The following is a 16,237-nucleotide window of genomic DNA, read 5'->3' as shown; positions in this document are numbered from 1 at the left end:
AAGTTATAAATATTGTAAATTCACAAAAAAATACATAATATATAAATTTATAATATATGCAATAAAAAGTCTCATGCCATTTCTCACACCTCAGGAAATAACAGTCTTGTGATGGAGTTGACCTTTATTTAAAGCAGTGTTTCTCAACGGGGGCGATATCGCTCCCATGTGGGCGTTTTTCCATGTTGAGGAGGCGATTAGTAACAATTTATATTTTGAGGGGCGAAAAACAATTTTCTGGGCGATGTAGTAAAACATTATATTAAGAATAATTAGATATTTTATTCGTTATATCGTACAATAATTAAACAAATAACATTATACTAGTCACTAGTCTATTCGATGCAGTATGAATTTGGCGTTAGTCTTGGCCCTCGGCATCGGTATTTTGTAGTGAAGGGGGCGATACTATGTTGAAGGGGATGACGATTCATTAGAGGTTGAGAAACACTGATTTAAAGGCCACTTATCAGCCTCAATATGAAAAACATTATAAAAATTCCCTCTTGTAATGATACAAATAAAAAATCTAATTTACATTTGATAAAATTGCCAGAACAATAATTGTGTAGACACAAAAAAATTATATATATAATTTTATAATTTTTGTGAATTTACATCATTAAGTTCAATATAAAAGATTTTACAATATGATGTTTTTGTGTCTACACAATTATTGTCCTGGCAATTTTATCAAATATAAATATTGTAGTTTTGAAGAATATTAGAGAAGCAAAATTAATATTAGCTGTAAAATTATTAAATTATTATTTCTTAAGCAGTTTGGATAAGCTCATTTTGTTTATGTTAGTATATCTACAATTTAAAAAACTGCCTTAAAATGATGTTTATTTGTAGGAGGAGCGTAGAGTTGTTTATGTAGGAAATATTCCAAAGGAAACAACACGCACACAATTACTAGAACGTTTTGGTAAATTTGGACCTATACAAGAAATTACATTGCATTTTAAGGAGCATGGGTAAAATTTTGTTTTTTACTTTTTTTAATTATTTATTTGTTATTTATTGTAAAATTTTTAAAACATTAACTTTTAATTTATAGGGAAAATTATGGATTTATTACTTTTCATAACAGGACTGATGCATATAAAGCTATAGATTGTAAGTAAATTTATTAATGAAACAGTATTCTTTATAGTATTATAAGTAATTACAGTAGACTCTTGCTAATCTAGCCATTCCTTGCAAAAAGAGTGCCAGATTAGTGATTGTGTATAGTCCTAAAGACACTGAATGATGTCTATTCCCTTCAATATAAATTCTTTTTGGAGGCAGATGGGCAAATAAAATGGTGCACCAATGTGCAATATTGTACATTGAAATGAAGCTGACTAAACAGAAAAATAGGATATATTACTAACATTTTCATAAAAATAAATCATAGTAGAGGATGTGTTGGATAATTGAGATATTGGATTAGTGTGAGTCTAAAAATGACATCATCCAAAAGGCATGCAAAGCTTTTTAAGTTTTTCGTCTTTAGCTGCACGTTTCAAGCAAAAGTAATGTTCAAATAATGACAACATCTAAAAGTTATTTGTTTAGATGCTGTTGTTATTGAACATTGCTTTTGTAACAGAACATTATGCAGCTAAAGATGTTATAATTACTTTAAAATGTTTTGAATGTTTAAAAATAAAAAAAACTTGTTTTAATAAAAATCTATATATCCTTAAAATAGTTTTTGTCAAATATTATAAAAAAATTCAGATTTTATGCATATAATTTAAATTAATAAAATAATTTTTTACAAATTTGTAATTTAAGCATTTTTAATAAATAAGATGCTTGAAACTTGTTCTAGTTCTTATTCTTATTAACTTTTATAGTTTGAATTCTTATTTTTATAAATGAAATAACTACTGCAATAATAATGATAAAGATTAAGGATATTAATTACTAAGCAATATTATTCTATAGCACAGATATTTTTAAATTTATAAATTAAATCAAAAACTGATTTGGAAATTTACTAATAAGATATATTCTATTCATATTTCTCTGATGATGTATGAAATCAAATTGATAACTGAAATTTTATTTTAATCTGTAATCAATAAATTTAAATTTCAATAGTGTTTGAAGATATTGAATATGAAAAAGATTATATATTTTTAGTACATTAGAACTTAGGTAATTTGAAGCTGAAGGACAAAATTTTGAATTAGGCAAATTTGAATATTGGCATTAAAAATATGTAAATAAAACAAACAGTAAATTAACAAATAATTTATTTGTTAATTTACTGTTTATGTTTTATTTACATTATTCATTTATTACAGTATTCATTACAGTTGTAATGAATACTGTAATAAATTATTTGTTAATTTACTGTTACTGTTAATTTACTGTTACATTACAGTGAAATACAAGTACTGTATTACATAACAGCTTTTAATGTTATATACAGTACCTTTGTCAGTTACATTTTTTGAGTGCAATTTCAAATGGTTGATTTTGTACTGAGAATGAGTGGGTTTGGACAGAGACATGATGACAACTAAATACGGTAAAATATGTTACTTTTATATTAGAATTTATGTTGGAATTATTAGAATGCTATGTTTATATTCAAATATTTAAAATTTAATGTTCTATTATTCTATATTAATGGTATTCTATTTTGGAACAGTTTGTAACTGATATTACAAAAATCAGTCACCTGAGGATAGTCTATGCATTAGGTTGAAAACACTAGTGTATAAGCAAAGAAATGTGTTTCAGCAGCCAAAAGTATTTAGTGATGAAATATTCTTTATGCTGTACATGAGTTTGTTTGTCAGACTATCCTATTTAGAAAAGAATCATTAAAATGATAAATTTTTATTAGAAATGTAGCTATTTTCATTTATGTTACTTTCAATTAATTTTTCTTGATTCAAAAATTTTTTTAAATATAAAATTTTATTCTATATAAATAGATTTTTTTTAAAATGTTTTAATTAAAATATTTTTATTTTATATAATTCTATAGGTGGTAATGATAATTACAGTCTTCCAAAATTACATCTTAGTTTTGGTGGACGAAGACAGTTTTGTAAATCAAGATATTCAGACTTAGGTATGTTATTTGATAATAGAAATTAGGTTGTAATTTCTATAAGAACTAGTTTACTGTAACCAAATCCTGGAACATTAGAGCATATTTCAAATTTGATACCACAGTAATTTATATACAAAAATGCTCCATATAATATATTATCCCATTTATTACCTGCCAATATACTAAGGTTAAAAATTGACACCCTAATGTAATAAGTAAATGTGTTTTACATTTTTTAAAAACTGGTTGCAATGATTCACTGTATAAAATTTTTAATTGTTTGTTGTAAGTGAAGTTTCATTACTTCTAAGTACAGCCTTGAATTGCAAAAGTAAGTTTTATATGTCATGTAACATCACCCTGGTGCAAACTTAAACACTGTAATCTCACTGGGATTAAAAGTATTATCAATGCCTGCCTTATTGCAGAGAATTTGTCTGATATGGAGGGTCTATTGCCATCTCTTATTCTCTCTAAAATATTTTCCAATTTTTTTGATGCACACTTAGCAATAATTTCTTGAACAGCACTAAGTTTCATCCTGAATCTCTTAAACATATAGATTCAGAGAGAGAGAGAGAATCTTTCCTCCAACTTTTTCATGATTTGCACAATGAATGCAAAATTTACTTTTATATAAGTTAACTCATTCTGAAAGCTAGAAATAACTTTCTTCACTTTCCCAAAATTATCTGCATAGTATTTATTTGTGATATCCATGTACCCTACCTCGTCAATATTGGTTTGGGAGGAAGTGCTACACTGGGGTCTAGACATTAAAATTCCTGTCTTCTTGATGGTAGCTTTACCAGCGCCAGCGGCCTGTTCGGCATGTTCATCAACTATGTACGCTCTGTAATCTTTTGTATCTCTGTTTTATTTTAAATAATTGCGGCGCCAGGCGCTCATGACTCCCTTCACCAACTTTCCTATCTACTTTACACTTCCCCTTACCTCCTACTCTCTCCTCACCCTTTCCCTTTGTCCTTCCTCCCGTGCAATACCGCCGAGTAGCACGGGTTTCACCCCCTTTCACTAACGATGTAACGATGATGGTAGCTTTACAAATACCTTTTTCATACTAGAAATGATTGATTTACAGATTCAGAGCCTTTGTGAATTTTTTTTATAGATGTGATAAAGACCATGATTTACAGAGGTGAGATGGATCATCTTTGGATGAAGCAACAGTGATAAGACATACATTGCTTTTGAATGATGCTTCTCTGGAACAGACAAATCACTTTACAATTGCAAAGATTTTAAATAACTTTGGATAACAAAAATCTCCAAAGCATTGCCAGTTTTAGCCATATATGGTGCTGCATCAGATGCAAAGAGGAGTAATTTATCTTATACTATATACCAGATGGCTCAAAATTTGCATTGAATTATTTAAAATACATTGTCTTGTCAGAACTTATCCAGATACTCTCTGGCTAACTTTTTTCAAATTGATACATCGTTCTTCTTGTACATCTCTGGTAAATGATTATTTTGTTGGCTGAATTTATCTGACACCTATTCTTTGCAGTACTTTTCAAAAAATGTTTTGAGTTTTTCATTTTTTAATTTATTAAATGCTACATCAGCATTTGTAAAAGCATTATATAAATCAGCAAAAGTGATTTCTCATGTCATGTGGTGTGTTTGTTCATTAAAAGAACCTGTTTTACTTTATTACTTGAATTTATGGTAGTAATATGACTTGAGGTATCTTTTGTTATGTTGGTCATCTGAGATCCCTTCACAAATCTATACCCCTATTATATAGCTTTCATATTCATTCTGTCAATTTGAAAGATGTTTTCACCAAATTCGTTTGCAAATTCATTAATTTAAACTTGAAAGAAAACTTGTTCTTAACTTTAAGCATTTTACTCTTTCCTTCCAACCTTTTTTGTTTATTTTTGTTAGTGAACTAACTTGTTCATTTGGAGCTACAAACTCAATAATTTCCATTGGATAATCATATGGTTTGAGCAATTAACTTAAGAGGAACTATGAAGATCTTTGTCAGAAATGTATAACAATTATTTTGCTCTTCTGCCAATGAGTGTAGTGGGAGCTCTTTCTGAAGGAAGTATTGATATGAGTATAAAATTTCAAATCAGATGAATTTAATTAAAATCAAAGAAATCATTTTTAAGAATTGGATTTATTAAAATTATAGTCAAATTCTTAATTAAATTTGATATTTAGGAATTCAGTTATTGATCTATTTAAAAAAAGCATTATTTCTCTCAAACTAGTTTTNAACATATGTACAGTTACAACTAAAGTTCACATATAAGAATTACAAACATTAGATATTAACAAAGTTCAAAGTAATCATCCACTGCAACAGGTCCATCGGAAAAACACCTTGCGACGTACAAATTCAAAGTCCACAACAATACAACAAGATGAGGCAATCTTCTAAGACAGCTTAGGCGAACTAAGGTCAGCGTGAGTTCACTTCCTAGTGTCCGAAGCAAACTGAACTTCCCGCCAGAACTTCAATGCTTTTATAGGATTGAAACAGCATTGGAGTCCACCAATCAGCATTTACCAGCTCTATAAGACGTCTGCCGATGGTCTGATATCTTTTAACCAATGAGCGGTCGAATCTTCAAAATGGTCTGATCGCTGTTTCTATGGCGACAACAGTCGTTCATAAAAAGGCGGGAAAACTGAGTGCCAGACGATTTTTCCATCCCGACAAACAGGATGAGACAAAACATCTGGACTGTTTTTAAAGCATAATGTTTTATAAAAAAATTGAAGTAACTGTTAAATATTATATATCATTTTATAAGAAATTTTATTTACAATAGTGTAGAATTAATGAACAGAAACATAAGGCCCATGATTTTTGTTGTGCCATAAGTTTGTTTTGATACACTTGGAACTCCTTTGGTTGGCTTTTGTATCAATTTTTAAAATGAAAGTTTGATTTTTTTGAATCACTTGTATGGTATTTTTTGCTCACCAATCTATTTCAGACTCATATATTATTTGTGCCAAATATCCAAAGAGATCCTCAATTGGCCAGCATTGTGGCAGATTTGATGGAAAATGTTCTTTGAGTACAAAAGGAATGTTTTTGGCTTTGAGGAACTACATGATTGAAGCTTTGTCAGGCCAAAAGATGAAATCATTATTTTGATGATGTTTGTTAAGAAAAGGGTTAGAATTTTCTTTAAACATTTGTTTTGGTTTGTGTCAGCATCAATTGCAAGGGATCCCTTCTTAAAAAATGGCTTTGAAACACATTGATGAAATGACAATGTACAGCATGACTTTTGCTTCACATTTATTCTTAAATTTGTATTTCATTTCAGGAGGTGCTTGATTTTCATTGCTTTCATAGTAAATTTCATTTCCTGGCATTTGTTGCTAGAGAGAGAAAAGTATTTCTCACATCCAAAATGAATGTTTTCTTTCCAGAATTTCTTACAAGTCATCTGCATTGTGTCAGATTTCAGAAATTTTTTCAGCACTGTATTCTGGGGATTACTACTTCCTTTTCTTTATGCCCATTTTCTTAAGTGTCTTACCTACATAATTATGTTCAGTGACAATTGTAGAAATATCTTATAGTTTAATAAACTATGTCATATTTCTAGAGGACAATATGACATAGTTTATAGTTTTATTAGTGATACAATTTTTTTATATTTTTTAAATTTAACTCTTATATTACTTCTGTTTATTGTTATGTCAAGTTCTATTTCAAATTGAATATGTTTCAAAACTGAAAAAATTAATTAATGTTTAGTTCATTTATTTTTCTGAGTTGAATACTATTAAAATGTCAGCCACATATATCATACTGTAAAGAACCTGTGCCTGGTAAAGTAGCTAGTTTATTATCTATTGTAATCATACAGATTTCCGCAAGTTTGGATCCTATCACAAAACCATTGTGCTGCCTCTTTTGTGGAAATAACTTTTATCTATTTTAAAATAATTATTGAAACATTAATGTAACTAGTTTTTGGATACAGCCTTGTATCCAAAAATTTGTTTGTAAGCTTTTTCTATCATTTTCCATTTTATACTGGGATGCATTGAAATTACATTTAGGTTTAACAATTTGTATGTAGGTTCAGATTTTATTTTTAATATTCTGCTTATTAACTTGTCTGCTGATGTTATCCTATAATCCAAAATGGGATATCATGTAGTTTCTTTTTAGGTACTGCTCTAAATTATACAGGGTAGAATTCCAAAAATGTAGCAGTCTGCATTTTTCTCCAGGTTTTGGGTTTTGAATCTAATTTTTAAAATAGGTGTTCTGCTATTTGATGGATCCAATATAAAATTTTATTGATAGTTTGCTATTTGGGTCAAGTGATTCAGATTTTGAAGATCCAAAATTTGTGTGATAATGAAGATATTTCCAATTATGAAGATCAAGAAATTAGTAATTCTAACCTTTAGAAGATAAAGTTGTTGATATGCTTATTTGTGAAGATGAAGATGAGGTTATTGATGATAAAGAAAAAGGAAATTTAATGTATACAGTACTATGGGAGAAATTCAATGGGAAGCTTTTTCAGAAAGAAGTCTTCTTTCAAGTATAAATTGATCCAAATGCCTCTCCAATGGAAATTTATTCATTATTTTTGGATAATGAAGTAATTGAAATAATTGTCCATGAAACAAATAGATATACAGATCAATATATGAACTCAAATGAAACTAAAGACTCAAATGAAACTAAAATCAATATATCTTAAATGGAAACCTTTTTGTTGGTGAATTAAGGAAATTTCTTGGATTTTATTGTGAATGGGTCTTAATAAAAGAAGTTCAATTTCATCATACTGGTCAATGATCTATGTCTATTTCTTTTGATATTGTATTTTTGGTTAATTTCTTATCTGTATTTGTGTAATTATTCAAAAAAAAATTTATAGCAATTATTATATTTGCTTCGTATTAATTTTTTTAATATGCAAAATTTAATTATTATTTAGTGCCAAAAACATTTTTTTAACTTAAACACAGGTGCTATACTCAGAATAATATGTTAAATGTATTGCAGACATGTTACACAGAAATTTCCTTAAATCATATTATATATTACACTTATGTTATAAATGGCCCCTTCAGAAGTGTTACTGTATGACATATGTAATACATGGCAGTCAATGTGTTAATTAATTGAAATGTTTAGGCTCTGCTGCTTTGTGAACCATTTTAAGATCACACGATCCAAATCTTCATGTATAAGTTTCCTTACTTACTTAGCATTCGTTTTTGATTCATCGAATGCTTTTTGTGTTTTCTTGCAGTCTTTTCAGATTGTGCATATAGTTGAGTTGCTCAGATCCTTACGAACTTTAAACTTTTTTACACCTCCTTCAATTTGTTTTATGATGAAAATTTGTCTTCAATGGAGAGATTTTTACACTTTGCCATTTTTTAACACTCCACTTTACTGAACACTCTACTGCCTACTGTATACTGTAACAAACATTTGCAGAAATTACTACTCATTAAAGGATTAAAATGGTAACTTTCTTGACTGAATCCTTCACTGAGTTATCAGCAATAGAAACACTACTCCATTGGATCCTATGTGCTTCACAGTAACATGTTTATTGATTTACAAACCTGTGCCTATGCATTTTTTCACCAAAACGTTTTTTTCTGCTGAAACTAAATGAATACAATACTACAAAAGTGATAAGAAAAATTGATAACATACAATGCACTATTAAATTCAGGAATGGGGAGTCTGGAAAAATACATGGCTTCCAATTTGGTATTTTTAAAATTCAACTTTGATTCCCAACTCCCATGAAAAGATTTGACTCCTGACTGCAACTCTTCATCCCAGGAATGGAGAGTTGGCAAAAAATACAAGTCTTGAGTCTGTACTTTTTAAAATGGATCAACTTCTGACTCTTGTAGAAATATTCGACTCCCTGACTCTGACTCTCCATCCCTGTTAAATTCTTAAAAACAGGCTAAAATATCAATCTAAATGTTGAGAAATTAGAAAATTTTGTTATCATTATATCGGTAAAATGTAATGTAACATATAGGGCTCTAGCCAGACCATCAATATATTGTTGTTATAGCTGGGTTGTCATTATCATTGGTGCTGTTATATCCAAGTTTGACTGTACTTTTTATATTAGTGTAAACTAAATTGAGTTCATAAGAAAATGTTTTAAAATCTGTATATAACTAACTTTCAATAAATGAAGAAAATAGTATTTCACTAGCAATGATTTTAAAAATAAATGTATAATTGACTTATTAGGCAAAAAAAATTGATGTTAGACAAACTGTTAATTTATTATCTAGCAATTTGTTTTCAATAGTTAACACTTTTTTCTTAAATTTAGCTTTGATTTAATACTTATCAAATATTTATTAATTTTGTTTTGCAGAGAAAGGACTGTAGACATTCAATCTTTTCCATATCATGAAAAATCTAAAGAAAAAATAAAACAATTAGTAAGTAGTGTTTAAAAAATAATTAAATAAATAAAATTTTATTTTGTTTAAATGTTAGTAAAATAATTTGAGATATAAAAATATTTTAAACATTTGAATACATTTATTATAATTTGAAAATAAATATTTCTGATATATTTTTTTTAATTCTTTTGTTTGGATCTTTATATTATTTTATGTTAACTTTCAAAATCAATGAAGATAAGATTAAAGAACACATACAAATACTAAATACCAAGAAAAAATAAATTTAAATAAGGGTATAGAGATCAATACCATCTGGTAAGAATATTTAATAATTGGTAATAGAATGGATTAGTGCTTCTCAAGTCAATGAAAGAAAGAGAGTGATTATAAAGATTAATCTATCAACAATTTTAATTAAGTGAGTGTTTTAATTATAGTATAATTCAAATGAATGTTTTAATTTTGGAGAAACATTCAAAATGCATTTTTTCGTAACCATATGGCTTTAACATGGATTACGTGGATAATTTTAACCAAGAAAACTTGTTTGTTTTTTAGATAGATTTCTTCTTCAGTAAAACATTTTTAATAAATAAACTCAAGTATAATTGAGTGTAATATTAACTATAATTACATAAATCTTGATTGTACTGTATTAATGATGAAATATAAGTTATAAATATTGTAAATTCACAAAAAAATATATAATATATAAATTTATAATATATGCAATAAAAAGTCTCATGCCATTTCTCACACCTCAGGAAATAACAGTCTTGTGATGGAGTTGACCTTTATTTAAAGCAGTGTTTCTCAACGGGGGCGATATCGCTCCCATGTGGGCGTTTTTCCATGTTGAGGAGGCGATTAGTAACAATTTATATTTTGAGGGGCGAAAAACAATTTTCTGGGCGATGTAGTAAAACATTATATTAAGAATAATTAGATATTTTATTAGTTATATCGTACAATAATTAAACAAATAACATTATACTAGTCACTAGTCTATTCGATGCAGTATGAATTTGGCGTTAGTCTTGGCCCTCGGCATCGGTATTTTGTAGTGAAGGGGGCGATACTATGTTGAAGGGGATGACGATTCATTAGAGGTTGAGAAACACTGATTTAAAGGCCACTTATCAGCCTCAATATGAAAAACATTATAAAAATTCCCTCTTGTAATGATACAAATAAAAAATCTAATTTACATTTGATAAAATTGCCAGAACAATAATTGTGTAGACACAAAAAAATTATATATATAATTTTATAATTTTTGTGAATTTACATCATTAAGTTCAATATAAAAGATTTTACAATATGATGTTTTTGTGTCTACACAATTATTGTCCTGGCAATTTTATCAAATATAAATATTGTAGTTTTGAAGAATATTAGAGAAGCAAAATTAATATTAGCTGTAAAATTATTAAATTATTATTTCTTAAGCAGTTTGGATAAGCTCATTTTGTTTATGTTAGTATATCTACAATTTAAAAAACTGCCTTAAAATGATGTTTATTTGTAGGAGGAGCGTAGAGTTGTTTATGTAGGAAATATTCCAAAGGAAACAACACGCACACAATTACTAGAACGTTTTGGTAAATTTGGACCTATACAAGAAATTACATTGCATTTTAAGGAGCATGGGTAAAATTTTGTTTTTTACTTTTTTTAATTATTTATTTGTTATTTATTGTAAAATTTTTAAAACATTAACTTTTAATTTATAGGGAAAATTATGGATTTATTACTTTTCATAACAGGACTGATGCATATAAAGCTATAGATTGTAAGTAAATTTATTAATGAAACAGTATTCTTTATAGTATTATAAGTAATTACAGTAGACTCTTGCTAATCTAGCCATTCCTTGCAAAAAGAGTGCCAGATTAGTGATTGTGTATAGTCCTAAAGACACTGAATGATGTCTATTCCCTTCAATATAAATTCTTTTTGGAGGCAGATGGGCAAATAAAATGGTGCACCAATGTGCAATATTGTACATTGAAATGAAGCTGACTAAACAGAAAAATAGGATATATTACTAACATTTTCATAAAAATAAATCATAGTAGAGGATGTGTTGGATAATTGAGATATTGGATTAGTGTGAGTCTAAAAATGACATCATCCAAAAGGCATGCAAAGCTTTTTAAGTTTTTCGTCTTTAGCTGCACGTTTCAAGCAAAAGTAATGTTCAAATAATGACAACATCTAAAAGTTATTTGTTTAGATGCTGTTGTTATTGAACATTGCTTTTGTAACAGAACATTATGCAGCTAAAGATGTTATAATTACTTTAAAATGTTTTGAATGTTTAAAAATAAAAAAAACTTGTTTTAATAAAAATCTATATATCCTTAAAATAGTTTTTGTCAAATATTATAAAAAAATTCAGATTTTATGCATATAATTTAAATTAATAAAATAATTTTTTACAAATTTGTAATTTAAGCATTTTTAATAAATAAGATGCTTGAAACTTGTTCTAGTTCTTATTCTTATTAACTTTTATAGTTTGAATTCTTATTTTTATAAATGAAATAACTACTGCAATAATAATGATAAAGATTAAGGATATTAATTACTAAGCAATATTATTCTATAGCACAGATATTTTTAAATTTATAAATTAAATCAAAAACTGATTTGGAAATTTACTAATAAGATATATTCTATTCATATTTCTCTGATGATGTATGAAATCAAATTGATAACTGAAATTTTATTTTAATCTGTAATCAATAAATTTAAATTTCAATAGTGTTTGAAGATATTGAATATGAAAAAGATTATATATTTTTAGTACATTAGAACTTAGGTAATTTGAAGCTGAAGGACAAAATTTTGAATTAGGCAAATTTGAATATTGGCATTAAAAATATGTAAATAAAACAAACAGTAAATTAACAAATAATTTATTTGTTAATTTACTGTTTATGTTTTATTTACATTATTCATTTATTACAGTATTCATTACAGTTGTAATGAATACTGTAATAAATTATTTGTTAATTTACTGTTACTGTTAATTTACTGTTACATTACAGTGAAATACAAGTACTGTATTACATAACAGCTTTTAATGTTATATACAGTACCTTTGTCAGTTACATTTTTTGAGTGCAATTTCAAATGGTTGATTTTGTACTGAGAATGAGTGGGTTTGGACAGAGACATGATGACAACTAAATACGGTAAAATATGTTACTTTTATATTAGAATTTATGTTGGAATTATTAGAATGCTATGTTTATATTCAAATATTTAAAATTTAATGTTCTATTATTCTATATTAATGGTATTCTATTTTGGAACAGTTTGTAACTGATATTACAAAAATCAGTCACCTGAGGATAGTCTATGCATTAGGTTGAAAACACTAGTGTATAAGCAAAGAAATGTGTTTCAGCAGCCAAAAGTATTTAGTGATGAAATATTCTTTATGCTGTACATGAGTTTGTTTGTCAGACTATCCTATTTAGAAAAGAATCATTAAAATGATAAATTTTTACTAGAAATGTAGCTATTTTCATTTATGTTACTTTCAATTAATTTTTCTTGATTCAAAAATTTTTTTAAATATAAAATTTTATTCTATATAAATAGATTTTTTTTAAAATGTTTTAATTAAAATATTTTTATTTTATATAATTCTATAGGTGGTAATGATAATTACAGTCTTCCAAAATTACATCTTAGTTTTGGTGGACGAAGACAGTTTTGTAAATCAAGATATTCAGACTTAGGTATGTTATTTGATAATAGAAATTAGGTTGTAATTTCTATAAGAACTAGTTTACTGTAACCAAATCCTGGAACATTAGAGCATATTTCAAATTTGATACCACAGTAATTTATATACAAAAATGCTCCATATAATATATTATCCCATTTATTACCTGCCAATATACTAAGGTTAAAAATTGACACCCTAATGTAATAAGTAAATGTGTTTTACATTTTTTAAAAACTGGTTGCAATGATTCACTGTATAAAATTTTTAATTGTTTGTTGTAAGTGAAGTTTCATTACTTTTAAGTACAGCCTTGAATTGCAAAAGTAAGTTTTATATGTCATGTAACATCACCCTGGTGCAAACTTAAACACTGTAATCTCACTGGGATTAAAAGTATTATCAATGCCTGCCTTATTGCAGAGAATTTGTCTGATATGGAGGGTCTATTGCCATCTCTTATTCTCTCTAAAATATTTTCCAATTTTTTTGATGCACACTTAGCAATAATTTCTTGAACAGCGCTAAGTTTCATCCTGAATCTCTTAAACATATAGATTCAGAGAGAGAGAGAGAATCTTTCCTCCAACTTTTTCATGATTTGCACAATGAATGCAAAATTTACTTTTATATAAGTTAACTCATTCTGAAAGCTAGAAATAACTTTCTTCACTTTCCCAAAATTATCTGCATAGTATTTATTTGTGATATCCATGTACCCTACCTCGTCAATATTGGTTTGGGAGGAAGTGCTACACTGGGGTCTAGACATTAAAATTCCTGTCTTCTTGATGGTAGCTTTACCAGCGCCAGCGGCCTGTTCGGCATGTTCATCAACTATGTACGCTCTGTAATCTTTTGTATCTCTGTTTTATTTTAAATAATTGCGGCGCCAGGCGCTCATGACTCCCTTCACCAACTTTCCTATCTACTTTACACTTCCCCTTACCTCCTACTCTCTCCTCACCCTTTCCCTTTGTCCTTCCTCCCGTGCAATACCGCCGAGTAGCACGGGTTTCACCCCCTTTCACTAACGATGTAACGATGATGGTAGCTTTACAAATACCTTTTTCATACTAGAAATGATTGATTTACAGATTCAGAGCCTTTGTGAATTTTTTTTATAGATGTGATAAAGACCATGATTTACAGAGGTGAGATGGATCATCTTTGGATGAAGCAACAGTGATAAGACATACATTGCTTTTGAATGATGCTTCTCTGGAACAGACAAATCACTTTACAATTGCAAAGATTTTAAATAACTTTGGATAACAAAAATCTCCAAAGCATTGCCAGTTTTAGCCATATATGGTGCTGCATCAGATGCAAAGAGGAGTAATTTATCTTATACTATATACCAGATGGCTCAAAATTTGCATTGAATTATTTAAAATACATTGTCTTGTCAGAACTTATCCAGATACTCTCTGGCTAACTTTTTTCAAATTGATACATCGTTCTTCTTGTACATCTCTGGTAAATGATTATTTTGTTGGCTGAATTTATCTGACACCTATTCTTTGCAGTACTTTTCAAAAAATGTTTTGAGTTTTTCATTTTTTAATTTATTAAATGCTACATCAGCATTTGTAAAAGCATTATATAAATCAGCAAAAGTGATTTCTCATGTCATGTGGTGTGTTTGTTCATTAAAAGAACCTGTTTTACTTTATTACTTGAATTTATGGTAGTAATATGACTTGAGGTATCTTTTGTTATGTTGGTCATCTGAGATCCCTTCACAAATCTATACCCCTATTATATAGCTTTCATATTCATTCTGTCAATTTGAAAGATGTTTTCACCAAATTCGTTTGCAAATTCATTAATTTAAACTTGAAAGAAAACTTGTTCTTAACTTTAAGCATTTTACTCTTTCCTTCCAACCTTTTTTGTTTATTTTTGTTAGTGAACTAACTTGTTCATTTGGAGCTACAAACTCAATAATTTCCATTGGATAATCATATGGTTTGAGCAATTAACTTAAGAGGAACTATGAAGATCTTTGTCAGAAATGTATAACAATTATTTTGCTCTTCTGCCAATGAGTGTAGTGGGAGCTCTTTCTGAAGGAAGTATTGATATGAGTATAAAATTTCAAATCAGATGAATTTAATTAAAATCAAAGAAATCATTTTTAAGAATTGGATTTATTAAAATTATAGTCAAATTCTTAATTAAATTTGATATTTAGGAATTCAGTTATTGATCTATTTAAAAAAAGCATTATTTCTCTCAAACTAGTTTTAGTAACAGAACTATGAAAAATTGTTATAATTTACATAGAACAGTTTATTTGAAAATATTAAAATATTTGGAAATTTGTATTTTATTGTAAGAAATCCACACATTTTAAAAATATTTTAATTTATTTATAGATTCTCAGTTCACTATTGGAGAAGAACAATTTTCAAATCAAGATCACAGTAACATGGATTTTGATTCTTTGCTTAAAGTAGTTAAAGCTCAACAAAATTCCAAATTTTCAACAACAAACAGGTAACTAGATGAAAACTTTAATAAAAATAATTATGTATATTAATAAAAAGAATGAGTACTATATGGATAATTATTTTTTCATTTAAACAATGAAATTACACATAAAATATTGTGTTTACATTTTGTACAATCCCAAATGTAAAGAACACATTTCCAGAATTTTGTATCAACATATATATATGAATATGTTTAATATTTCCTAAAAATCATTGTGATATAATTTATTTAATTATTGTATAAATTGTTTCATTTGCATTTAGTGATGCCAAATATTAAAATCATCAATAATAATTTTATTAAAATTCTTGAGTATTTATGTATATTTTTGTATATAGATTTATAAATGAACTTAATATAACATGTTCAAAACAATAGTATTTGTTATCATTTATGCAATGTTATCAAGGTTAACAATGATATTTTAAACCAAAAAATTTAATGGTTTAATAATTTTGCATGTATAAATTTAAAAGTTTTGTCTTAGAGCATAAATATTTTATTTGACAATA

The 16,237-nt window shown here is 27.5% G+C and overlaps 1 protein-coding gene across 1 annotated transcript in view; it reads left to right on the top strand.

Annotated features, from left to right (window-relative positions):
* The window catches only part of LOC111636470, a 46,213-nt gene extending 30,216 nt beyond the window's left edge, over positions 1-15,997 (top strand). Inside the window, exons 9-13 of the mRNA XM_023381729.1 lie at positions 9,454-9,520; positions 11,016-11,137; positions 11,221-11,279; positions 13,153-13,239; positions 15,608-15,997. Coding sequence (XP_023237497.1) covers positions 9,454-9,520; positions 11,016-11,137; positions 11,221-11,279; positions 13,153-13,239; positions 15,608-15,732 — 460 coding nt within the window. The 3' untranslated portion in view covers positions 15,733-15,997. The remainder of the gene's footprint in view (positions 1-9,453; positions 9,521-11,015; positions 11,138-11,220; positions 11,280-13,152; positions 13,240-15,607) is intronic.
* The last annotated feature ends 240 nt before the right edge of the window (positions 15,998-16,237 follow it).

Source organism: Centruroides sculpturatus, unplaced genomic scaffold (assembly GCF_000671375.1).
Source record: "Centruroides sculpturatus isolate CEXI.00-Female unplaced genomic scaffold, Cexi_2.0 scaffold964, whole genome shotgun sequence".
Lineage (NCBI taxonomy): Eukaryota > Metazoa > Arthropoda > Arachnida > Scorpiones > Buthidae > Centruroides > Centruroides sculpturatus.
The sequence above is the reverse complement of the archived record's forward strand: the minus strand, read 5'-3'. Positions and strand labels throughout refer to the sequence as shown.